General features: G+C 42.7%; 1 protein-coding gene and 1 long non-coding RNA gene across 4 annotated transcripts in view; one reads left to right on the plus strand and one right to left on the minus strand.

Annotated features, from left to right (window-relative positions):
- ATP8A2 (ATPase phospholipid transporting 8A2) overlaps positions 1-27,706 on the plus strand; it is a 3,773,191-nt gene that overhangs the window by 1,561,173 nt on the left and 2,184,312 nt on the right. For all 3 annotated transcript variants that reach the window (XR_011284127.1, XM_069639892.1, XM_069639893.1), the window contains exon 19: positions 19,673-19,722. Coding sequence is in view for 2 of the 3 variants with exons in the window: in XM_069639892.1 (XP_069495993.1) it covers positions 19,673-19,722 (50 nt within the window). In the remaining variant the exon portion in view is untranslated. The remainder of the gene's footprint in view (positions 1-19,672; positions 19,723-27,706) is intronic.
- The window catches only part of LOC138528357 (uncharacterized), a 197,547-nt gene that overhangs the window by 41,841 nt on the left and 128,000 nt on the right, over positions 1-27,706 (minus strand). The window lies entirely within an intron of this gene.

The following is a 27,706-nucleotide window of genomic DNA, read 5'->3' on the forward strand; positions in this document are numbered from 1 at the left end:
CCGTTCTGAACGCACACCTGACGAGTTCCCTATTCAATTACATTCGATGTTTCCATCATTTGTTTAGTCTTTAAGGAAACGCTAAACCTACACCAGAACATCTCTGCAGTGGTCAAGACAAGTGGCAAGAGTGTGTTTTCTCTGCTTACGAACAGCAGTGCCCTTTGCTGCGTTCACCGGCATGCCCTCGCTCTTTTAACCATCGTACTAGCATACCCTGTGCTGAAGGGATGTAGCGGTCCTGCCACTATATCACATAAAGAGACTGCAGAGGGCACAGGATGTTGTCTGCTTCAAAGAGCTGGGCGGACTGGCCACATTACACCCATCCTGCCATCTTCAATATTAGTTTGTCTCCAGGTTTGTCTGACATAGCACCCTTTTTAGTAGAGGGGGGTGTAGACATTTGTGCACTAACCGAAACCTGGTTATACAAAGCTGCGGGGGCAACCATAGCCCTGGCGGTACCTATCGGATACAGCCTCACATGTAAAGATGGACATGAGGATGGACATGAGGGGAGAGGCGGTGGAGTGGCCATGATTTTTAAATCCGAGTTAGTAATATGGGAGGCTGGCATCCACCGCCCTGAGGGATGTGAAACATTACATGTGAAAATGAGTACAGATGCAGAAACAACATTTAATTTGATCTTGGTATACAGGCCTCCAGTACCCATGCCCGAGTTTGCTTCCCAAATCTGTAATTTATTGGTACCTATTTTAAAACCCACATCCAAAGTCATGTTATTTGGTGACCTGAATTTATGGTTGGGAAGCGAATCCGATTACATGGTAAAAGATTTGGTGGACTCTTTAAGCAATCTCGGGATGATAGCTCAGGGGCAACGCACTCGCCTTGGAAGCAAGATGATGCAGAACAGCACAGGTTTGATCCCCGGGTCCACGCATAGAAACTTCTGGGCATTAATTGCTTTATAAATAACCAATTGCAATTAAAATTACAATCTGGGGTTTACACAGCTTGTGAAACAGGCGACCCATATAAAGGGGAACACTTTGGACTGGGTTGCCAATCCCAATATTAAAACAAGGGATTTAGCCATCTACCTATGTCCGTGGTCTAATCATTTTTTCATAGAGATGAATATCCTGTGTGGGGGACGGATAAAGTCCAAAGAAAAAAACAAAATCTGGAATACATCCAGAAATATCTGCAAACTATCATCCACAGCGATGGAAGGCTGGACCAGTCCATTGATAAAGGTAGCCAAGGTAGAGTCTGCTGATGCTATCGCTAGAATATATCAGGAGACTCTATCAAGAGCATCTAATGCTATTGCACCACTGAAAACAAGACTGGTACTAGAGAAAAGAGCCAATGCATGGTTCTCCCAGACATCCAAAAGCTCAAAGCAATGAAAAACAAATGCTTTTATGCCTGGACACATACCAAGTTGCCCAGAGACAAGGCTGCATATAATAATGTTTCAAATGAATATAAATTAGCCATTATCAAAGCCAAAATAACTATGTATGCTGCCAGAATATTGCATGTCCAACGTGAGTGCAAAGAACTTTTCAAGCATTTAAAAGAACTAGAAAATCCCATCCCCACGGATCAGGATGAACTCGAGAAAGATGATTTGTGGTGTACATCCATACAAGAGGCCATGTTGGGAAAATTTAATCTGATCGAATGCAATATAGACGCTAAGAGGGAGGCATTAGGCCAAGAAGAGATGCCTACTAACGCACTTGTGGAGAAAGCTGGGGAGCAGAAGTTCTGCTATCTGAGATTACTGGCAAACTAAAGCCAACAAGCTGTAAAGGGGATATATGTCCAGCATTAATGATCAAAGTCTGTACCCCTTCTCTCATTCTGGCCTTAACTACGTTTGTTAAGGCCTCCTTTAAGGAGTGTCTTGCCCCTGATGAGTTAAAAATGCTTGGATCCCTCTTTTAAAAAAAAAAAAACAGGTTTAAACCCCCTGGTACAAACAAATTACAGGCCCCTCACCAACACGCCATTTTTGCTAAACATATTGGATGGAGTGGCTTATGATAAAATATGAGATTACTTTAATAACCAGAACATCTTAAATAAAGGTCAGTCAGGTTTCAGGCATGGATGCGGAACAGGAACAGCTCTACTGGATTTAAAAACCATATTGCTGCAAATAATGGGTAAGGGACAAGCAGCTTTGCTCATGCTGCTGGACCTGTCAAGCGGCTTTTGATTTAGTTGACTATCCTCTCCTGGTATCAAGGTTAAAAGAGGTGGCCGCCTTTTCTGATGAAGCCACAGCCTGTATGAAGTCTTTCCTCATGAACATATTAGGGTGTAGCGACTCGGCAAAGACTCTCCCAACTCTGTTAGATTTTGGGGTTCCTGAAGGGGCGTGCCTTTCGACATCCCTTCATAATATTTTTACAGTTCGTCTTTTTAACATGCTGGAAGAAAGAGGTGTGCAGTTCACGAATTACGCAGATGACACACAATATGTCATCCCTTTATCAGGCAGCTATGAGGAGGATGTTAAGAATAGCAGCAATGTTTATGGTTTGATACAGGGTTGGATGGTCAACAGTGGACTAGCAGTCAATGCTCTAGAGGCCAGGATCCAATATCGGCTACTCTTGATCACTCACAAATGCCTGGCAGGTTTAGCCCAGCATATCTGGTGGAGGCCCTGCAAAGAAAACCGATTGTTAGCACAATGAGATCCAACAACACTGGTCAGTTTATTGTACTAAGATGTAAGCTCACTCAGGTTAGTAGGTGTGCATTGTTTGCGACTGCGCCGAAAGCATGGAATGCCACACCTGCGGATTTCAGAGATACAGATGCCATAGATGTATTTAAGAAGAAGCTGAAAAGTTTTCTATTTAGATAAGATGCCCATGACCACTAATGCCCTTAGTTACAGTCTTTGGTATGTCCGTTGTTGTCTTATTTACTGTTTTGTCATTTATGTGCACCCATATACCTCTGGGACGCCTGGTGCGTGATATAAATACATTAAAGTAAAGTGAATCAACTTAAGGGTCCTGCTTGATGGTCTTGGATGCACATATCTACTGAATCATTTCCCCAGATACCTTCCCTGTTGCGACCTGAAGCCTGTTTTTCATCTTGGAGAACAAATACATAGACCAACGAAACTGTGCAATTCCCAACAAAATATATCACACTTTGTTATAGTGAACAGATAGCAATTATTTAATTGCAATGTTAAAGCAACATAATTGCCAAAGCTACAAAGCCTGAGCCAACACGTGTTTCGACCAATCATGGTCTTTTTCAAGGCTGTCTATTGACAGTATGACAGGTCAGTCTCTTCAAATGTTGGACATATCCTTAATTATAATACCATTATGGATTGATTTCAATGACATTTCACAAGTAATATAAGGTGTCCTGTAGTGACACTCGCTGCATCTGATGGCATGCCATGCCACCCAAAGTTATCTGTTCACTATAAGGAAGTGTGATATATTTTGTTTGGATTTGCACAGTTGCGTAGGTGTATGCATTTTGTTCTTCGCTGTACTGATTAACAGGCTTTGGGCTCAGACTTGCATGTGCCTAAGCACACAGCAATCCCTCACTAACTAGATTGGGTACACACGTTATTGTTTCCAAGGCGCAGGTGAGTCTGTTTTTGCCCCAATTGTGTCTTCATTCTGTTTCTCAGCTTGCCCCTGATCCTCGGAGTCCGAAACCTCACTTTGATCGCCGAGCTTTCCCCTTCAAGTCCACTTTGCTCTGGAACTCGCGTTCCCTGTGCACTGGATGCCTGACGCGTCCTCCCATCTATAGCGGATCTCAAAAGACATCAGTTTTCTCTAAATCGTGCTCTTAAGGTCTTCAAATCTGCTGTCATCTTTGCTGCCTTCTTTATTCTCTTCCATAGGGTCAGACCTTCACACTTAGGAGCAAGAAATTACTTTATTCCAAGCACTTCACATAACAAAGCATCTGATCACTGATTAGGGTCAGTAACAAAGCATCTGATCACTGATTAGGGTCAGTAACAAAGCATCTGATAACTGATTAGGGTCAGTATTGCTTTTCGCACCTGCCACAGAGTAAGGCAATGTCTGCTTCTGCTATGTTTGCTGTTGCTGCTGACTCTCAAATGACCCACACGCATATACACGAGTGTTGCTTGCAGTGAGTGGTTTGGCGATTGTGGTAGGCGGCTTCGTGTCATTCACAATCTCGCTACATAGGCCCATTGTGGTTTGCGTAGCGCACACATAGATTTGCAGCAAATGTTCTATCCATGTTGAGTGGTCAACCTGAGGGGCTTGCTGAATTTTACGGCAGAGCACTAGAGTTCTCCAGCTCAATAACAGATGCAAACAAACCTTTCTTCTTGTGCAATGGAAACAATTTGAAGAAAAAGGATGGCCAAGGAAAACAATCTTAAATTAGTAAAATATTCCAGGGCAGGTAGAAATAAAATAAGCATTGCAAAGCCAACAGTGTTGGCTTCTTTGTATGTGCAGGATAGGCATTTGTCAGACACTGCCCTAATGGTGCTACATGGCTATCAGAAGATAACTGCTGGAATTGATTCGATTGCATGGGCATATAATATCAATGCCTGGCAAATGCCTAATACTTATACAAAATTAACATGTTGGCTTTGTCAGTGCTTGTAGCAGGACTTCAGAACAAGGAGCAGTATAATTTAGAGGGCTGAAGGCGCACTTTAAGAGGTTTTTTACGCCGTGGCACATTTACAGCTGCGATTAAGCCATTCTCTCTCATAACGCTGGCATGCACTTACAGCACACCGTTTGACGTTACCGATTGAAAGAGCCAGCTCAAAGAGATCCCAGGAGGATGTGTTTTGGGTGGATAGGTGCAGGTACTGGGTCGGAATGGCCATAGGGCTTAGCATGACCATGGGCAGTGAATGGGTTGTAAATAACCAAACACCCACAAGCTGCACCTCCTTGCCCACATGTCATCTACCTCCTATCTGTACTCCATTTTGGCTTACAGGATGTGCTTAACGCGCTACCAAATAGCAAAAACAAAAAAAAGGCCCATAATTTTAAAAAACGACACAGTCAAGTGAACTGAACAATGAAACATTATTTGATGTACCTTCACAAAACGATTTGCTGCAAATGCAAATTTCAGGTGACTTTTTTAAATGCCAATTATCTTTACATCTTTGTATCTTTAGCAATCAACAACAATAAGGATCCCAGAATGTCCCTTTTTATTATGTCTGTCTATGTACTAAGACCTATTTTGACATTGTTTACTTGCTAGTGCTATCTAATAAAATTAACAAGTTATATTGCAACAACAAGGACTCCTAGATGTCTCTTTGTCTGATGCTGTCTGGTTAGATATTGGTTAGCCCTGTAAATGTGCTGTGTATTAAGGATTCCATCAAGTGGTCACTGCCTGGCACTTACCTATTGCCTTTGCAACTGACTCTCTGTGACTTCCCCCCCTCTTTGGAACCTCTAGCACTCACCCCCCCCGCCCCCTCTTCTCCCTCCCTCCCTTCTCTTTCTCTGCACTTTCACGCTCCGAATGTTCACAAGGCCTGGTAGGCCCGCTTTGATACCTTATTTAGCACTATGATCATATTCCATTGTCTTACTGTTCCCTTGCCTTTGCCCTGTGGGTGCTTTGAAGCACCATTTCTTGATGTATAAGCGCCTTACAAATGCCCAATAAAATAAAATAAAAGATGTCTCTTTGTTTGATGCTGTCTGGTTAGATATGGTTAAGCCCTGAAAATGCGCTGTGTAGTAAGGATTTCAAGATGTCTCTGATGCTATCTGGTTAAATATGGGTAAGCCCTGTAAATGCGCTGTGTATTAAGGATTTCAAGATGTCTCTGATTGATGCTATCTGGTTAGATATGGGTAAGCCCTGTAAATGCGCTGTGTATTAAGGATTTCAAGATGTCTCTTGATGCTGATGGACGGTGTGGGGCTCGCTATGTTCGGATTACACAGGCATCATGCTCTATTGCAGCCAAAGATGACGGGTGCATTGAGCAAAATGAAGGAAAACACGTGACATAAGAAAGCCATGTGAAGTGATAGCTTGTTCCTCAAGCTCCTATCCTGCTCACTGTATGCCACAGACCGTGTCCATTGTGAGACACTCTTCCTATTGCAAAGTGAAATTTCAAAAAGCAGCACACACATTCTGGCCATAATTACACACTGCAATGACATCTGACATGTGCAGTCCCTTCTGGGCACTCACCGTGGCAGTCTGTTGTCCACTGAATCAAGCAGCCATTGCTAACGATGGAGGCAGGTTCCATGTAGGGCTGTAATATGCACTTCACAGCAAGAAGTTCATCAGTATCATGTGACAAGGAGTGCACAGGAGTGCTGCTTGCTGGTGAGTCGAGCTGTTCTCTTCTTGACGGCCTACCTTTCCCAGGTGCCATGGAATCCCCGCCTCTAACAGCGGCTGAATACTTTAAAAAACAGGATATTCGCGCGCCAGTCCGGCACACCTAAGGAGTGCACAGGAGTGCTGTTTGTTGGTTGTTGCTCGCTGTCAGCTGCCACTAGACCCTGTATACTGTTCGCCACTTCATCTTGCTTAAAAGCAAGTAACACTTAAAAGTTCTTCCTTGCACTCATTGGAAGCCATGTGGACACGGTTTAAATCGCATAAATTAGCGAAAACATGGCCAAAGCTAAAGTAAAATCTAATAGATGCAACTTGCACAAGGGAAAACCACCTTTTAATGCCATGAACCAGTCTACTTCTAGCCCTAAAGCTGACGAAGCAATGGCGGCCGCGATGACTCTGGACATGGGTGACCCCATAGGGGGTGTAAACCACAGAGGGAAATTCACTGCCTTCCTCCAAGCGGAATCAGCAGGTCGGGTACATGAGGCTGAACAAAACTGTGAAAATGAGGGTTTGCTGACGGGAATATGGAGTTCCTATGATCATTGGAACTAAGGATGAAGAACCCTCTAACAGCCTGGATGTGGACAATAACGCACCGCTCGATCTGTGCTATTCACGGCAACAAAGTATCGCTGTAGCGGCGGCTGACATTCCTATATCACACGCCACCGAGGACACTTCCACCACCAATAAAAAAGGCCCTACTTCTAATAGGAATAGCAGACTCCCTGCCGACATATTCCAACAATCTGATTCATTAGACAAAGTGGAGGAGCCATACACAGAGGGTGAACCAATGGCTGGAATACAATCTTTTATGGGGTCGCAACAATTTGCTGTGAAGAGACTCCTCTGACTATGTGGAAGGATTCACAAATGTGTCAAGGACAGTGTAACAAATAGCCATCCGGAACCCTCAGCATAAGACAAACCAGAGCAAAAAGTTAACCAACTCTTGTCCAATAATAAATAAGGCTGTCTCTGCCAGGCCCGAGTTAATAAAGATGAGTGATTGTAATGTGGCTGTGGTGGCAACGGCTGAAAATTGTGATAGCTACTCTCCCCACTCTGACACTGAACTACCTATCACGCAAGCAGAGGCGGCTTGCACTGGGCATGCAGGGCCCTCGCAAAACGACTAAACTTCACTTAAATGTAGGGCCTGATGCTACAGGGAAGAAAATCAACTCACAGTACGAGGCAACCACCAAAAGAGCAAGAAAACGTGAAGAAACCCTGACTAGCTGGCTGTGTACTGCTGACAAACCTGAAGTCAGTTTTGCACCAGTAGAAGCCGAGGACAACATTATACCAACAACATCAAAGGCCAAGAGTGGGACAGTGAGTGTGGAAAGAGAGAGGCGAGAGTGCACAGCTACTTTCACAATATTTTCCTTTGGTGGCTTAATTGTTAATAATATAGATTATATATTTATTAGTAGGGTGCAGCCCACTATCTTGTGCCACCGTGTAGGGCACAGAAAGCGAACATGGAGAAAAAAGGAAAAGGACCTAGGCTTGTATGCCTTCGGTGTGGGCCGTACACCCAGAATCCCACTAGGGGTTTGTCAGTTTCTTTCTGTTGCTTGTTAAGTTAAAAAAAAAACTTTAATAATTGTCCAAAAATAGTCTTTTCTAATGTTCAAAAATTTAAATTTATTAAGTTCAAAAAGTTGTGCGTTTTATTGGTTCATTTTCACCAATAAAACTGTTGCCGAGTATTGAGGCAAAATTAGAAACCCATATGGCTAATGCATTTCGGAATCTAGCGTTCTTCAGAGCCAGTGTATTACTGTGCTGCACACATTATAGTTATTATGAATCACAATATCAACGTTACATTAGACACATGCACATATTCAGAATTTCAGATCAAAGTTCAACAATACATCATGCACAAAGAACAGATTTATGAAAATTAAAATGTAAACAGGGCGCCCACAGGGACAGACAAATGTTCAACAAAGATAACACATTTAAGAGAAAGAGAGAAGGAGAGAAAGTATTCATCAGTCTGTCTGTTAATGAAAATGGCTTAATTGTGCTCAAGGCTTTGCATTGGTGGTTATGTTTTCTTTTTAGCGTGCTTCATTAATGTGATCAAATTTGCAATAATGCCCTCGTGCCATCCTCGTGTTCAGTAAAATACCATATTCACTACCTTCCAATATAGCCCTTAGTGTGCTAAAGTGAACTTTCACACTGTGCAAGTGACTCTGCTTAGAGACATGCATCTCATGTCACTAACCTGATTACCGGGTAAAGCATCGCACCCGATCAGAACGCGTGTTATTTTCTTTCATAGGACTCTGCGTTACAATGGAGAGAACCGTACGTTATCTCCTGCTTGCATTTACTATTAAATCAGTAGTGCATCCAGCACTATATTCATTTGTTCTTTTCTATTCCGCTTACCTGGAGTACAGCGGGACACGTCTTGCAGGCTCTCCTTCCAACAGCGTCTGGTGCTCGCAGTTCGAGACGTTGCCCTTGGCAACGTATACATAAACAATATGGCTGCACGTATACTTACGTGACGGCCATTTTGGTAGTGCAAAACCCGTAATGGATGTGATCACTTTAAGATTGTTAGCAATATGTGCGTGCCCTAAGAACTGTGGTTCGTTGTAGTTTACTTCTGTGCGTTGCAGGTCTATATATCATCTATTAATGGTATGTCAACGTGTATACATATAAATATAAACATGAGCCGTGCTAAAACACGTATGTTATTCCCATATTTCTGAAACCAGCTACAATTCTGTAGAATGCAAGTACTTCTGTGTATGTGTATGGTATTCCCATATTGCTGAAACCAGCTACGATTCTGTAGAATGCAAGTACTTCTGTGTATGTGTGCTGATGTGCTACCCCGAAGGTACAGGGTCTAATAGTGAGTGCGTGTAAATTTGTTTGCTGCACATGAAGATAGACCTTATCTGATACTTAATCCACAGATCAGCAGGGAGCTGTTAGTTGAGGTATGGATTGGGTGACTGTTACATCTTACTGTTTAAATAAAGAACGAGAATGCTTGCAGCAGCTTAATAGAAAACTGATGTGCTAGCATTGCCAGTTATAAGGTCTTAAGTGTCATATTTGATCATCGCGAGTGGATGCTATGGTTCATAGCGTTGAACCTAATTGTAGCAACATTACAAGGACATGAATAGTAGACAATAACTTCCAATTAACAGTGTCATTTACAGTCTTCTCAAGACAATAGATTGGAAACAGAAAAATTATTCATGACATGATAACTATGCAATGAAGCTGAAATATTGTTTACAGAATTGTGAAAGCAATTAAGGTCAAACTCTTCACTGAGTCCTCGTGGTGACAGGGCTTCTAGGCAGTCTATCCAATAGGCTTCTCTCTGTTGTCTTCTCTTTTTCAAGTCTATATGTGTGTTTGGTGCTTCGAGAGTTTCCAAGACTTGGAACTTGACTTGAGAGATATTGTGTTGCTTTTCGTTAAAGTGTCTTGCCACTGCTGAGTTTGTATTTCTATTTCGTATGCATGACTTGTGCTCGTTGATCCGGATTCTCAATTTACGTCCTGTTTCTCCGACGTAATACAGTCCACATGGACAACGTATGCAGTAGATGCAATTTTCAGTGTTGCAAGTTCCATAACATTTTATTGCAATCTTCTCTCCCGTGTATGGATGTGGGACTAGGCCCCCTTTGATGATGTTATTGCAATTACTGCAATTCAGGCACAGTGAGCTTGGAATACTGCTCTACCCACCCCAGACCAAATAAAACAAACAGGCCTACATGCATCCAAACGCCCTTCCAACTGGTACGAGGATATATCAACACGTGCAAAAGTTGACAAAAAGATATTCACAACTAAGTGGCTAAAGTAAGAAGAGACAAAAGAGTAAACCGCTCTAAGCTGATGGAAATACTGCAATACATACCACCTTTGCGAGTCTTGCAATCTCCTGATTTTGACTATGTTGAACCATTGGAGTGCAATGACTCCAATGTGACCCGCATACACTGCTGTGGTTCTGAATCTGCTACTATGATTCGTGATCATCGAAACAAACTGTTAGTATCGGGATATGAATTGGATGTGGACACAAATATACCTGACACTAGGCATGCAGCTACAAATGTCAAATTAAGTGAACATTTGAAATGGACAAATGATACTAATGGTAAAGTAGTAGCTAACAATGTTGCACTGATGAATGTGCTGAGATGGCTTACCGAGTCACTCTCCTTATTACCGATCGAACAACTTTGAAGCTGCTCGATACTAACCCGGAAAACGCACAGTTTCAGTCATCTGTTTAACTTAGGCGTTCTTATGATATCCTGTTGGTCAACTGAATATTTCTGTTGCAGGTATGTTGGCTCTGTACTAAACTAGATGTTGATGGATATCAAATATTTCAATCCCAGGGGGTGATCTGGGTTCCATGTCATTCCATCTCCCGTTTTAATTTTTGCAGCGAAAACTCATCGAATTTTTTAGAATCTAGAACGGCAAACGCCCAGAAACATTATATCCCTCTAAGCACCCCCCATATTTTTTGAAGTTTTTTTTTCTCTGCAAAATATGTGGGCAAAAAATGCAGCAAAAAAAACAACAGTGATGAAAGGACGTCGTACCCAGAGCAGACCATATGGAGGTCAGCTGATTGGGGTAAAGCACACCCTTAGGGCATTTAAGATAGACCCCCACCCTGACCCCCAGTGTGAATGATAATATAATAGCAGTGGAGGTGGACTGGCCAAGCTCTGATGAATTTAATACTCTATTGATTGTTAATATATGTGACCCTCCAGGAGGAATATATACTGAAAATACATTCAAATCATTCTCTGAGATGTTGGTTGAATGGTCCACTCACACCAGTGATGGTTATTTACTGCTGGCCGGGGACCTTAATGCTCGTTGTGTCTGTCAAAATGAGCGTGCCGAAACTGTGTCAGTTAAATACAGATGTGCCATGAAACATACGACCACCAACAAACAGGGGTGGTCTTGGTCTGGCTTTTTGTATGATTGGGATCTTCTAATGGTAAATGGGAGGACTGTTGGAGACATACCTGGACACTTCACATGGAAGATGGGAAGTAAGAATGCAACCCTAGACTACTTTTTTTTATTAATCGAGAACTAGCACCTTTGATTAAGGAACTGTCCAAATGTTACAATAAACGTAGTGATCATGCAGCTCTTTCTATCTAGATTAACTCTCGGGTCGATAATCCTGTCAATGTAGGGATCAGTGATGCTAATGTATTCCATGCTGGAAATCTCATCACATGGTCTACTTAGAATATTGATAGAGCCTGCTGTCACACTCATAACTTCGATAACCGCATTTTTGAGTTTTTTGAGAAATCAAGTGTAGATGACATTGAAAGATGGATTACAAAGTTTATATTGAAGTAGCCCTATTTAAAGGATATCATTTAGAGATTGAAGGTAAGAGCTCAGGCACATGTGACTGTTCTTTCAGGGGTAAGCAGTGTGACATGCAAAGAGATTAGAATGGCACGCAATCATTTCACTGACACCAAAACAATATCAACCATTCATTACAAGGAAACCGAAAAACAAATATTGCAACAGGATAAAATGGTGGTGTTGCTCAACCAAAAATGCAGCATGGCAAAAAATGGCTGCAACGCTGAGATCTAGAAACCCTAGAAGCATTTGGCAAATTCTTGGAGAAGTTAAAGCACATTTAAGACAATTCCTGTCACAGGCAGGATGTGAAACCATAGCCAGAGCCATCATATCTTCAAAACTGCATTATTGTAGCTCTTTACTGATTGGTATAAACAAAACTGAACTGAACAAACTACAGGTAGTCCAGAACAGTTCCATAAGAGCTCTAATGGGTCTAAGAAAATATGCCAATGTTTCAGAGATAAGAAGGAAGCTGCATTGGTTGCCCATAGAGCAGAGGGTGATTTTTAGACTCCTAACTATTACGTTTAAGGCTCTGTCCAGTGATGCGCCTTCGTACATAGTTCATAGGCTAAAACCTAAGAAAATAAAACGGTCACTCCGCTCAAACGGAGATCAAAACCTTGAGGTTCCTAAAACCTCCTTAGAATTTGTGAGAAAATGTGCGTTCTGGTCTAGTGCCCCTACTATATGGAACGCCTTACCATCCAATATAAAAAAATGTGGCTCAATTGGAGAATTTAAAAATAAACTCGAGACACATCTCTTTAGATAATTATCCTTCCTAAGCTGTCTGCTTGAAATTTCCACTCTAACAATCTGCACCCGTATGCTTCCCGGCCACTCTGGTTGCGCATAAATAAAAAGAAGGAAAAAAAAGGGGGAAAATAGCAAGCTGCTGATTAATCAAGTCGATGAACAAGAATGGTGTCGGCATATCACTGCAAAGTATCAATACAGGAATGGTTTGAAATATGCCGAGGTGCCTGCACTAAATCTTAGCAAGGCCATTGTAATTGATAAGGAGAGCATTGCACATAACATTGGGAAACTTAAGGCATGATGGGCAGCTGGACCAAATGGTCTTGCTAGCGCTGTACTGAAAAAGGATGTTGATTATTGGGCAACAGTCCTCGAAATAATGATTAAGAAGGTATCGCTTTCTGGAGTCATTCCTGAATCAAAGAGAAAGGCTTTCTTGATCCCGATATACAAAAAAGGCTTGCAAACTCAAAAAAGGCTTGCAAACTGTTCCTCAGAACTATTGATTATTAGCTATGCTAGACTTTACTGGGAAGATCTTTGCAGCAATGGGCGGATATAATGCAACTGTTAGACACATTTCAAACAGGATTTCGGGCAGGTTCTGCCACTATTCACAATTTAAGATTGGGAGACATGTTAATTCAAAGAGCGGGAACCAGTAACTCCCCAGTACACCTTGTTTATAGATTTCAAAACTGCCTGTTATTCTGTGTGGAGGAACAGACTATGGAGCAAACGCAAAATGTATGGATGCCCCATAGATCTACTATCATTTTTGAGACTGTTACACAAGGACACCAGTGTGCAGATCAGGTTGGACAGTGGGGGAACTTTAACTAAATCTATTATTACGCATAAAGGAGTAAAACATGGCTTTGTGTTGTCCCCTCACCTGTTCAACCTAAATCTTGCAGATCTATCACATTACTTAAAAGCGATCTCAAATTGTCCGGCGAAGGTCTGGCAGACTCACATCGTATGCTTATCCTATGCTTATCCTATGCTTATCCTATGCTTATCCTATGCTTATCCAATGCTTATCCAATGCTTAGACATGTTTGACTATACCAGCAGTTACAAACATTTTGGTGTCAAACTCAATCACAAACTGGGATTTAAAGACTGTATTAAAATACGAAAACATAAGCTTTCCAACTGACACTGCTGATTGCAAGGTTTACCCAAAGGATGGATAGTTTCGGCCTAGAGGGTACAATTATGTTGTATAAACAGTGTTATTGCCCAACTATACTGTATGGACTAGAAAGGCTCACTATTGAGAACCTAGCTTGGCTGCAAATTATTAAAGGCCGATTTTGTAAACGTATACTGGGTCTGCCACAATGTGTCCCGATAAAGGTTCTCAGAATTGGATTGATATCCTTGGAGACTACTGTTCTTATGAAACGTGGGCTTTTATACATAAAATCGAGGTCTGACCTGAAATGTATATTGCTTTTTACCTTGGTAACTGAAAGTGGCTCTTGAAGTCGGGGCCTTCATAACACAATGATTACAAACTTCTTCAAAATAATCGACTGGAGTCTGAATTTACATGAACTCAAAAAAAATGTGGTTTGAAGATCGGGGCAATGGGACTGGTGTCATAACTTTGAACATTTTGTATGGATTGAAATCGTACAGCCATGTGATTAATATAGTGCGTAGGTTTGTGCTACTACTTAGAATTCATCGATTGCCTGTATTATCAGTTCTGGGCCAGGCATGTAACTTACCCCTGGCCTTAAGGACCTACCGCATATGTAGGAGTACAAACATCTTAGAAATTTCAAAACATGTATTGACAAAGTGTAAGGACCTAGGACCAGTGTACATACATTATCTGGAAGAATTTGTACACAATTTGGACTAAATTTTCAGTATACATGTCTTAACACGAAAAGTACCAAACTACATTTAGCACTTTATCATGTGTGGAGCACTGTAAATCTCGCGCTGACCCAATATGGGCCAAAGACCAACACAGCATAAATTGATTACAGCTATATTTCATGTATTGTACAGATCCTCAAGATGGTTGAGTTTTAATTTCTTTAGCATATGAATAAGTACATGAATAGGAATGTATACATTTTATGAAATATGGATTCTATATTTTGTAAATGTTTCAATGTAATTCATATGAGATTGTAATATATCTATATTATTTTATGTTAAATGTATATGCGTAAGCTTTTATATAACTAAATCACATTAATTAATAATAATAATTATTGCAGTCGGAAGTGGCTGTTTGAGACACACTGTTTCTGGACAGTTTGGTAATCGCTATGTCCAGATCACACAGGCATCACGCTCGATTACAGCCAAAGATGAACAGCTGTATTGAGCAATATGAAAGAAAAATACTTGGCATCAGAAATCCATGTGAATTGATAGCATGTTCCTCAAGCTGTTTTCTTGCTCACTGTGTGCCACATACAGCTTTGTCGTGATAATATTAGATGGTCTCACTCAACTCAGGGAGTTCCTTCCCCCACCCCCAAATAAGCTGGCACGCACACAAGGCACTTATACAGATTCAACTTTAGTGAGGCCTCCAACCCGTCTCACACCAACCTCAACAAATACCCTATGTACCACTAATAAGCTAGGAACCAAGCCAGGGTATAGTAAGAATATATAGATTTATTTAAGGTTTGACAAAGAAGACTAGCAACCAACATCAACCACCAATGCTGTGGCACTACACAATATCACAACTCCAAATGACTTTCCGTTATTAAAACAACACAGGTAGAATTTTGAAATATGCAGTCACAACTGACCTCATATTTAATTGCAAATTAACCAATAAAAAACATTAACAATACAATGCAAAAATCGTTTTGCAATACATATTCAAAGGACAGGCAGTGCTTTGGGATTCTGTTTTGGGAGGCAAGGGCATCAAAGGGAAAATTTTGTTTTGCAACACACATACAAATGAGATGTAGGGGCTTTGTAATTCTGACTTTGGCATCACTGCGAATAAATGGGAAAATTTGTTTGGCACCCTCTACATTCACTTGAATAGCAGCGTTTTAAGGTTACTTATTTTGGGATTCAGGACCCCATGCCCCTTCTGGACAGGAGTCAGGGGTTTCAGAAGGACAGTCAGCCAAGTCTTTATTGGCTATACCGGCTCTACAAACTGGGCATGAACTTTGTTAGTTTCAAAATCTAACAACACTTCTGTATGGGAATTAATTTATTTACCTTGAATTCAATGCTCTAAGGATGTACACAGCTTCCTCCCCTCGTCCCAATTTAATGGAAAGGATTAAGGCAGGTTGTTCCCAACAGAATTCAATTTAAATGGATAGGGTCATTTTCTATTGTGGGATTAATTTGAATTGGATTTAATACAATGTGCCAAGGGCTTTCCTACTACCACCTCGCTACCCACTATGCAAGATGGAGATTAAGGCTGGCAGTTTACGCCCTCCACATTTTATGGCATTTAGGATATCTCTACTTACATCGGAGGCTTTGGTCAGGGAAAAACAGCAGCGCTCCTCTGACTACAGCACAGATCTGGTCAAGGGCTTCAGTCAAGGATTTTCTCCTGCACCCATACTCTTTCTAGCTCCTCTGATTGGGTCACAGCTAGCTTCTAGTTTCCTTGTCACTGTCTCCAATGCAAGGATTGAGGCCTCTCTGCTAGCTTTTCCCTCGCAAGAGTCCAGCAGCAGACTACCTCCAAGAATAAAGTGGAAAAGCCTGTTCTGATGCAAAATTGACCTCTTTTAGCATTATCATAATTCCCACAGTAAGGAATGGCCAGCACTCTCCCTTAACCTCCCATCAAAACACCCACTAGTTGCTGATCGAACAAGAGGTTGTGAGATGTGTATGATGTAGGCTAAGGGAGGAGGAAGATTCATCATCTCAAAATGAGAAGTGGGTTATACCTTTTTGGGTTCTGAAAATCTAACATGGCAGCTATGCTAATTTTGCAGATAACTACATGAATCTATATATTTTAGCATTTTACATATTATGGCGAGTTGGAAAATACTAATATTATTTCGGCACGGCCTTCCTGGGCAGAGCCATTGTTTTTGACAGTTTGCAGCTGCGACAAAATTGCTAAAAATGGGACACTTCCCAATTTAAACATTAATTTTATGATCTAAAACTTCAGCAATTTTCCAGTTCCTCAGACTTATGAAAATGCCAGAACCATAATTTTGATCATAACTTATGTACATCCCAACATTTTCATTTTTACACAGTCCCAACTGGCCTTTTATCCCCTTCAATACGAACCTGGGGTGAGCCCACTGGGACACACAATACTCTTTATTTAGGAAAATGTGTTCAATGTTAAACATATGGCAATACATTATATGAGAGGTAGTTTTGTTTCTGATCACCCCAAGCGGTTTCTTTCTCTTTTATGACCAGATCAAGACATCTGGCTGGATAATGTTTATTCTACCCTCTTCTGCAGAGGTTCAAAGGGTCTTTGTTCACAGCGAATGCACACTTTATGGGGAACCTGAAATGAAAGGTAATTTCTGTTGGTCATGTTATCTGTATCACTGTAGTTCCAATCTCTCTTGCAACATTTCTTGCATTTTTAACTGAAGCTCCAAGCCTGTTTCCTTGATGAACCCAGCCCAAAGGTCTGGGGGGGGTCACAGTTCCAGATGCACCGAGTTTAGTTGCCTGCACAATTCTGAGAAATAGAATTTAAATTTCATAAACGTATTTATACATGACATTTTGTATTGCATCCAGGCTTGCTGGCAAAAAATAAACTTTCTTTACAGAATGCTTGAACAGAAATAAGTCCACTCTTGGTATAATTTACACACATGGGTCATAGTTACATAAGAAACCAGTGTTCAAAATTAGACCAAATGAAATAGGCCTTTCTCTTTGCCCGCTGTGATTTTATATGATGAAATTAAGTCTCTTTATTCCTGAAAACGCAGTCTGTCATTTCGACTTTATTTCTTAAATGTAAGGCACCATTCCGCCTTTTTAGCTATCAAATGCCCAGTGTTTAAAATGCATCTTTTCTTTCCATGTGCACTTTTGCAGTTTTGAATCTGTCACATGTGCCTTTACACAAAGTCAGCATCTGCAAATCCACATGTCTTTATGGAATCCACTGGGCAATATTAACAATATTCCAGTTCTGAGTCACACTTCTTCAGCTGAGTTCCTGTACATTCTAACAAAATGGAGGGGGGCCCATTCTCGCTCATTCACTAGGCCTCATGTTAAGTGCTTTGGACTGGTCTGCATATTCCAATCGGTGTTGCACAAGCCAGCATTGATCTCCTCGAATAGCCTGGCATGGCCTCCCTATCTTGGACATCCTGGGGCTGTATTGGAGCCCACAGTGTCCATTGTGAGGCACTCTTCCTATTGCAAAGAGAAAGTTTAAAAAACAACACACATATTCTGGGCATAATTACACACTGCAATGACATCTGCCATGCGCAGTCCCTTCTGGGCACTCACCGTGACAGTCTGTTGTCCATTGAATCAAGCAGCCATTGTTGATGATGGAGCCTGGTTCCATGTAAGGCTGTATTCTGTACTTCACAGCAAGATGTTCATCAGTTCTCATTCTGGGTAGTACCATGTTATATGAAGTATATTAGCACATGTTCGGCTCCATCCTTTCTCTCCCAGCCTCTCAGGTCTAACTGGTCTCCTTGAAACGTTCCCTCACCTCATTGGCTAGGGGTTCTATGAGTGACATCAATGCCATGCTGCCCACAGCTCTACACTGGCTTACTATTATACACAGTCCATCTGTCCTACAAAGTACGGCTGGGGGAGAATGGCGGTGGCTGACACTGACAGGTGGTGAGGGTGGACGCAGATATCAATTTGCCAGCTCATGTGAAGTTGCAATAGGAACTTATTTAAGAAGTATAACTGATTTGAGTCAAGTTACATATTCCACAACGCCACCTAGTAGCCATCGCTGGAAGTTCACCTCCAGTTCTGAGCCACAGCAGCAAGGCATTGTAGGTATGCAAATTAGCCGAAATGCAAACCTTTTTCTCCAGGAAATTTTCTACTTGTGACTTGGCTCAAATGGACTTGCCTACTTTCACATTTCAGGTGAAAGGTTTTTTTTTAAACCTTTTAAAACCCACCATAACTTTGTTGGTGTTGTGTGCGTGTGTGTGTGTATATATATATATATATATATTTATATATATATATATATATATATATATATATATATATATATAGTATTAATATATTCAGCGGGACATATTTTTCTCATATGTGGCAGTATTCCCAGTCGAGATCCACTGCTGTTTTTGGTTGCAACACATAATAATATGAGGGTAGCGAACGGAAGCAGAGTAAAGGACATTGGAGTAATGGAGTGGTAAAAGGACTGTACTCGGGCGGAACTCTCGTTTGGGCTGAAAGAAACTTGCTAGCTTTCTCAACACTAAAGACGCCTTGCTCAAAGCTTCTTCATAGCATGCAACCCCCCAAGCCTCACCCTCCTCCTGAGTCTTCCGCGCTTTGAATCAAACTGTTTGCAAGCACACACAACAGATGCTGACGAATACATATATTAAACGCATTAAAAAGTGATCTTTATTTAGAAACTGTTGTTTGCATCATGTGGACATGTTACCATAAAACTGCCAAAAGACATCTGGGAGATTAAACTGAGCTGTTGTGTGATGCTGTCCATTTAGAGTCCCTGCTTTGCACAGATACCTGGAGGGTATGCCTAGTCAGTAATCGCCGATTTTTACTTCATATTTTGAACCGTCTTTTAAAATAAAACATTTTCCCATGTGGTCTCTGAGATTACAGTGTTCTTTTTCTTATCATTCCTCTTCTTTTCTTTCAAGATTATAATGAACATTAATATAAACGTTAATGGTGTAGGATGGAGATGCTCCCATATGTGTGGCCATTGGCTACATGTGCCTTCAACTACTGCATGCAACCTCTCTGTCATCCGTAATACGCTACTTTGACCAGAAGAGGGAGCACCAATCCCAGTCACGAACCTTAAATAAAACTTGCAGCTGTTTCGATGCCTTTTTCTGTATGGAATTCTTTTTCTTTAAAAGTAACTCAATGCTTTTTTTTCCAGCTGGGAAAGGAAAAGAGTTATGAGCTTCTGAACGTGCTGGAGTTCTCCAGGTAGGAGTTCGTTTAGTTTTAGTGGTCACATTTCATGTTGCCTCCTCCATCATTACATTCCCGTGGGGAATTACATGGCAATTTCCCCTTTCACGAATTACCTCACCTGGAATTCTTACTAGCTTGCAAATACCCACCCCTGTCTAAAATTCACTCACCTGCTTTGACTGCAGTCTTTTGTGTAAGACATTTTAAATATCCATATATCCAAAGGTTTTAATCATAAAGTACAAGTGAATTAGTTTCAGTTGTCAATCTACATAAAACCCTTTTAGGCCTAATTACCTCGTGCCCGCAGACCCTTCTGGTCGTGCCCCTAGCCCGCTTTCACCCCGTGCACCCCTCTCTGCTCTCCCTCCTCCCAGACCGTCTCCCTTCCGTGTTTGTCCCTCGTCCCTCCACCCCTGATAGGCCCGACCACTTCCTCCTTGGCCCTGATTGGTGCTCCAACACAGAGCAGCTGAGCCTATCGGCCCGCGCTGCACTTGTGCTGCCCACTTTGTCCTACACTGCGGTGAGTGTTTGTGCCTGGTAAGACCATTTTAGGCCTAATTTCCTTGCGCCCGCAGACCCTTCTGGTCGTGCCCCTAGCCCTCTTCCAACCCGTACAGCCCTCCCTGCCCTCACTCCTCCCAGACCGTCTCCGTTCCGTGTTTGTCCCTTGTCCCGCCTCCCGCCACCCCTGATAGGCCCGACCGCTTCCACCTTCGCCCTCTGCCTGGCAGCCCATCGGCTAAGGACCCGAGGCAAAGGACGGCTCCTACAGTGACGGCTCCACTTCGTATCTGCAGGAGAAGCAAGAAGCCGACAATAAGTAAGTGTGGCAAGGGCAGGGTCAGAAGCAATTACTTCCCACCATACTACCCTACCACTCAACCTAGAAACTAAACCATTGTAAAATCATCATATTGTGGTAGCATTACATCTTGGAGTGTGCATTTACAAACATGTCTGTGATATAGTTGCATTCATAATGCATGAAAATAACCGTTGAATTTAGAAGTGCGCCCAAAAGCCTCTCTGTGAAAAGTTGCATTTAGAAGTGCGCCCAGTTGCCTCTCTGTGAAAGTTGAATTTAGAAGTGTGCCCAATATCCTCTGTGAAAAGTTACATTTAGAAGTGTGTCCAGTAGCCTCTCTGTGAAAGTTGAATTTAGAATTGTGCCCAATATCCTCTGTGAAAAGTTGCTTTTAGAAGTGTGCCCAGTAGCCTCTCTGTGAAAGTTGAATTTAGAAGTGTGCCCAATATCCTCTGTGAAAAGTTGCATTTAGAAGTGTACCCAATATCCTCTGTGAAAGTTGCATTTAGAAGTGTACCCAATATCCTCTGTGAAACGTTGCATTTAGAAGTGCGCCCAGTAGCCTCTCTGTGAAAGTTGAATTTAGAAGTGTAACCAATATCCTCTGTGAAAGTTGCATTTAGAAGTGTACCCAGTAGCCTCTCTGTGAAAAGTTGCATTTAGAAGTGCGCCCAGTTGCCTCTCTGTGAAAGTTGAATTTAGACGTGCGCTCAGTAGCCTCTCTGTGAAAGTTGAATTTAGAAGTGTGCCCAATATCCTCTGTGAAACGTTGCATTTAGAAGTGCGCCCAGTAGCCTCTCTGTGAAAGTTGAATTTAGAAGTGTGCCCAATATCCTCTGTGAAAAGTTGCATTTAGAAGTGTGCCCAATATCCTCTGTGAAAAGTTGCATTTAGAAGTGCGCCCAGTAGCCTCTCTGTGAAAGTTGAATTTAGAAGTGTGCCCAATATCCTCTGTGAAAAGTTGCATTTAGAAGTGTACCCAATATCCTCTGTGAAAGTTGAATTTAGAAGTGCGCCCAATAGCCTCTGTGAAAGTTGAATTTAGAAGTGCGCCCAATAGCCTCTGTGAAAAGTTGCACTTAGAAGTGCGCCCAATAGCCTCTCTGTGAAAAGTTGAATTTAAAAAGTGTGCCCAATATCCTCTGTGAAAAGTTTAATTTAAGAATTGTGCCCAATATCCTCTGTGAAAATCTGCATTTAGAAGTGCGCCCAATAGCTTCTATGTGAAAGTTGAATTTAGAAGTGCGCCCAATATCCTCTGTGAAAAGTTGCATTTAGAAGTGCGCCCAGTAGCCTCTCTGTGAAATTTGAATTTAGAAGTGTGCCCAATATCCTCTGTGAAAAGTTGCATTTAGAAGTGTACCCAATATCCTCTGTGAAAGTTGAATTTAGAAGTGCGCCCAATAGCCTCTGTGAAAGTTGAATTTAGAAGTGCGCCAAATAGCCTCTGTGAAAAGTTGCACTTAGAAGTGCGCCCAATAGCCTCTCTGTGAAAAGTTGAATTTAAAAAGTGTGCCCAATATCCTCTGTGAAAAGTTGAATTTAAAAAGTGTGCCCAATATCCTCTGTGAAAAGTTGAATTTAAGAATTGTGCCCAATATCCTCTGTGAAAATCTGCATTTAGAAGTGCGCCCAATAGCCTCTCTGTGAAAAGTTGAATTTAAGAAGTGTGCACAATATCCTCTGTGAAAAGTTGAATTTAAGAAGTTTGCCCAATATCCTCTGTGAAAAGTTGCATTTAGAAGTGCGCCCAATAGCCTCTCTGTGAAAAGTTGAATTTCGAAATGCGCCCAATAGCCTCTCTGTGAAAAGTTGAATTTAAAAAGTGTGCCCAATATCCTCTGTGAAATGTTGAATTTAAAAAGTGTGCCCAATATCCTCTGTGAAATGTTGAATTTAAGAAGTGTGCCCAATATCCTCTGTGAAAGTTGAATTTAGAAGTGCGCCCAATAGCCTCTCTGTGAAAGTTGAATTAAGAAGTGCGCCCAATAGCCTCTCTGTGAAAAGTTGAATTTAAGAAGTGTGCTCAATATCCTCTGTGAAAAGTTGAATTTAAGAAGTTTGCCCAATATCCTCTGTGAAAAGTTGCATTTAGAAGTGCGCCCAATAGCCTCTCTGTGAAAAGTTGAATTTCGAAATGCGCCCAATAGCCTCTCTGTGAAAAGTTGAATTTAGAAGTGTGCCCAATAGCTTCTATGTGAAAGTTGAATTTAGAAGTGTGCCCAATAGTGTTCCCTAGTTGAACTGACTTGTGCCACTAATAATCTCCCTGTTCAAATTTGAAATACCTAAAATATCCCTTCTGTGCAAAGTTTAACTTTGAAGTATGCCTAATATCACCTCAGTGTAATGTAGAATTTTGAAGTCTGCCTAATAGTCTATTTCCCCTCTGTACAAAACTGAATTTAGAAGTAGGCATAATATCTCTGTGCACAGTTGAACTTAGAAGCGTACCTAATAGCCTAACATCATCTCTGTGTACAGTTGAATTTAGAAGTGTACCTAATAGTGTAATGTCATCTATGTAAAGCTGAATCTAGAAAAGCAATACCCGTGGTGTTGCTACATTCAATTTCTCCTTAATAGCTTACCTGTATTCCATCTTACTAGAAGAAACCCTACCCAATAGCGTAACTGTGCTGTAGTTGCAACTAAATAGTCCACCTAATCAACATATCCTAAGGTCTAGCCACATTTCAAATCGACCTAATATCTGCAGCCTAGTAAAACTAATATACTAAAACCTAGAATAAGTGAATAATAACACCGCGTTTAGCTGAAACCTGAAACCAAGACTAATCTCACCCAGTGATATAGCCAAACTTATAAAGTCCAATAAAGTGTAAGCTGCACCTGAAACTACACCTAATAGAGCGTACTAACCATGAGGGCACCCACCCCACCAGGGTTTGCCGGAAACGACCAGCGTGGACCGCCCCCACTCTCCGGTCTGCCTCGCCTCCCGCCCCCCCTTCCCAAATCATCCCACCCCCTTTCACATCGCCTACCCTTCCCCTTTCCAAACACCAAGCCAGAGGGGCACGATGGCGAGCCAACCACCCTAAGACCACTGTTTCCCCGAATCCCACCACCGACCAGCCTACGTTGATCATGCCCGCTCCCCTCACCATCATACCGGACACACCCCGCCCTGCAATAAGCCACCCCCCGCCTTTCCGACAAACCCACACCATCTCCCCCCAGACCACACCCTTTCCCCTCCCTAAAAACTGCACGCCTAGCCCTAGCAAGAACAGAAGCCTCATCCCTCTCCCCCTCTGACCCTCCTACCCTCTCTCACACACCAATCGCAACAAAGACACTAAAGAGGAAACGTACCTGATCCCCCTCAATCTCTCAGCACTCTGGCCTCCCCTGTGTCTTTCCCCCAATCACCACCTTCTCCCTCCCCTCACCCTTCCTGAAACCCCTCTACCTCGATTTCTCACCAACTGCAACTAAAACTCCTAACCGCCCACACCCCACCTTCAAATCCCCCGGGCAAAACCCAATCATCCTAACGCACGAATCCACCCACTCCCACCCGAAACCCCCCAAATGTTCTGCTCGCCCACTTGTCCCATCTATCATCAACCACCCTAACCCTCTTCCTCTCAAGTTTCCACTCCCCCCACCCCCTTCTGCTCCAGCTCCGACACCAACTTCACCTACCAAAGTGAACTGCATCCTATTTAACGCCCGATCCGTAGCAAAAAACAGACACTGCATCTTTGACCTCCTCGCATCTGACAAACTGGACCTGGTTTTCATCACCGAAACTTGGTTCTCTGATGACTTCGCCCCAATTGCCAATGAAGCCTTCCCCTCTAATTACTCCCTCATCCCACTGAACCGTCCCTCTAGAGGTGGGGGAATAGCATTCGTCTTCAAGTCTCACTTCCATGCCTCAATCATCGACAACCAACCTTCCATTCCTTCCTGCGAACCACTCCTCGTTACACTATCCCTCTCCCTGTCGTTCTCACACCGCTTCCTAATAATCTACAGACCCCCTGGCTATGATAGACAATTCTCAAACAACCTCTCCGACTCTATTGCCACCCTTCAACTAAACCATCTCAACCTCACCCTCCTTGGAGACTTCAACATATGGCTCGACATCCCCACCAACCCTATGACACACTCTCTGGTTGACAGTCTAGATGAAATAAACCTCCAACCCCACATAAACGGCCCGACTCACTACAAAGGACACACTCTTGATGCCATCTTTAGCTCTCACAACCGGATACATCTAAACCCCCCACCCCTATCATCTGGTCCGATCACTTCATTGTTTCTTTTGCCATTCGCTCACCCAACACCCCTCCTGTACTCGAACCTGAACCTCCGAAGCTACGCAAATGCTAGAAAAAACTAATAATCATTCCTGACCTAGCAGACGCACTCCTCCAGTCCCCACCACCTACCTGCCAACTCAATAAACAACTAACCCCTGACGCCTTTGACTCATGGCTCAACACCCTCTTGGAAACCATCAGCCCGCCGTGGCCTGTTCCCTAGATGGTTCACACCTGAGTTGAAGACCACTAAACAACTATATAAATACCTTGAACGCAAATGGCAGAAACACCAAACCCATGAGAGCAGAGCCAACTTGGCCCGACACCTTCATCAGTACAAGGCCGAAATCCGGAAAGCAAAAAAAGCCCACTACAACTCCCGAATCCTAAACTGCAAAAACCCCAGCAAAGAAATTCACAAAATCATCTCCAAATTCACCAAACCGGCATGCACTACTACTGTCCCGACCCCCTCACAATCGCTGTGCGACTCTCTCTCTCTCCACTTTTATGCCACAGCTCTCAAAAGAACAAATGCTCTAACCACCAAACTGGCTCTCATACATCCACCAGGCAACCCTCCCCACATACCGACCAACCCACTGCCTGCGACGACTACGCAAGCAACGTTCGAATCCTTTAGTCCAATATCACGAGACCAATTTCTCAAACTTCTATCTGCCCGCAAACCATCCGGCTCTCCTCTAGACCCTTGCCCAGCCACAACTTTCAAAGAAATGTTCGCTTCCACCTGCGCAGGAGAACACGCAAGATCCATCATAAATGACTCCCTTTCCTCGGGTATCTTTCCGGACGCATTCAAAACGGTTCATGTCAAACCTCTAATAAAATAACCTTCCCTTGACCCTCTCGAACCCAAAAACTACCACCCCATCTCAAACACCAGGTTCCTTGCCAAACTCATTGACCGAACCGCCTACTTCCAACTAAATACCTTTTGTCGAAGCCAATAATCTCCTAGACCCCGCACAATCAGGTTTCAGAGCCTGTCACGTAACTGAAACCACCCTAACCTCAATCTGGGATGACCTTAAAATGACTGCAGACTACGCTGGATGTGCCGCATTAATCCTTCTTGAACTATCCGCTGCCTTCGACACAATAAATCACTCAATCCTCCTTGACCGCCTCCACTCCCTAGGAATTCGTGGAACCGCTCTTAAATGGATAGCTTCATTCCTCAAAGATAGGTACCAAATAACAATACTCTCCACCTTTTCCTCCCAAGACTGACCAGTCGACACGGGACGGGAGTCCCACAAGGAGCATGCCTATCTGCCCTCCTGTTCAATCTCTACTTGATCACCCTCCCACCAATAATTCGTTCATACAACATCCTTTGTTACAACTACGCTGATGACACTCAACTAATTCTAAAACTCCTGAACTCAAAACCCAACTGCCGACCTGACCTCACCTCCTGCCTCCTTGAAATAGAGATCTGGATCACCCAAAGCCACCTCTTGTTAAACCCCTCCAAAACTGAAATCATGGTATGTGGCAATTCCAAACTTCTTCCACACACACTACCCTGGCCATCTGCCATGACCAACTCACCGACCCCCTCTAACTCAGTGAAAAACCTGGGATGCACCCTTGACTCTGACCTAACACTCTCGCGCCAAGTCAACAATGCCTCAAAGTCCTGCCACTACCACCTTAAAACCCTTAGACGCATCTTTCCGTATCTCTCCTTTCCCAACAGACTCTCCACGGTCCAATTAATTGTTATATCAAGACTGGACTATGCAAACCCCCTGTACCTCAGAGTCCACGCCTACCAACTGAATAAACTTCAAAGGGCACAAAACGCCACATACAAACTGCTACTTGCACTCGGGCCAAGAGACCACATCTCCCCAGCCCTTAAGACTCTGCACTGGCTTCCAGTGGCCCGAAGGCTGACTTTCAAAACCTTATGCATCTCCCATCGAGCATTGCATAAAACCGGACCTCAATATCTTCAAGATAAGATAAAACCCTACCACCCTCCACGCACTCTAAGATCAAGCTCAGCCGGCCTCCGAGTCATACCTAAGGCAAACTCAGTCAGGTTAGGAGGGTCATCATTCTCAGCCTTGGCCCACATGCTGTGGAACGTACTCGCACCTCACATCCGCCTAACTGAAGATCTAATGTCTTTCCGCAAACTACTGAAAACCTGGCTCTTCCCCTAAAACCAACCCGTATGCAAACTAACCCAAACAGAATAACAGCATCTCAAATAACACCAATCTACTAGATGCGAGAAATTAACATCTAATAACCACTAATATAAAATAAAAGGACAAACAGTATAGAAAGAGTAATGTAGATCAAAGCAGTGAAGTGGATAATAAGAATAAATCGTACAAAAATAGTAACGAGATTTAAATTAATAAAATGGTTGAAATGCATGACGTGCAGAATGGATGAATATGTGAGCGGATGAATGCGTTGTGTAGATCGGATGAGTGTGTAGATCGGATGAGTGTGTAGATCGGATGAGGGTGTAGATGGGATGAGTGTGTAGAATGGATGAGTATGTTTGAGCGGATGAGTGTAAAGCAGATGAGTGCGTAAGTACAGAGAAGTGTGTAGAATGCAGGAGTGCATAGAGCAAATGAATGTGCAGGGCGGATGAGTGCGGAAGTGCGGAAGAATGTGTAGAACGCTGGAGCAAATGAATGTGCAGAGCGGATGAGTGTATAGAGCGGAGGAGTGTATAGAGAGTATGTGTACAGAGCGGATGACTATGTATGAGCGAATGACTTGGTGGAGCAGATGAGTGGATATAGCAGATGAATGCGTGGAAAGAACAAATGCATAGAGCGGATGAGGGCGAGGAGTGGATGATTAATGCATGGAAAGAACAAATGCA

The sequence above is a fragment of the Ambystoma mexicanum genome, chromosome 7q (assembly GCF_040938575.1).
Source record: "Ambystoma mexicanum isolate Mex_15411 chromosome 7q, UKY_AmexF1_1, whole genome shotgun sequence".
Taxonomy (NCBI): Eukaryota; Metazoa; Chordata; class Amphibia; order Caudata; family Ambystomatidae; genus Ambystoma; species Ambystoma mexicanum.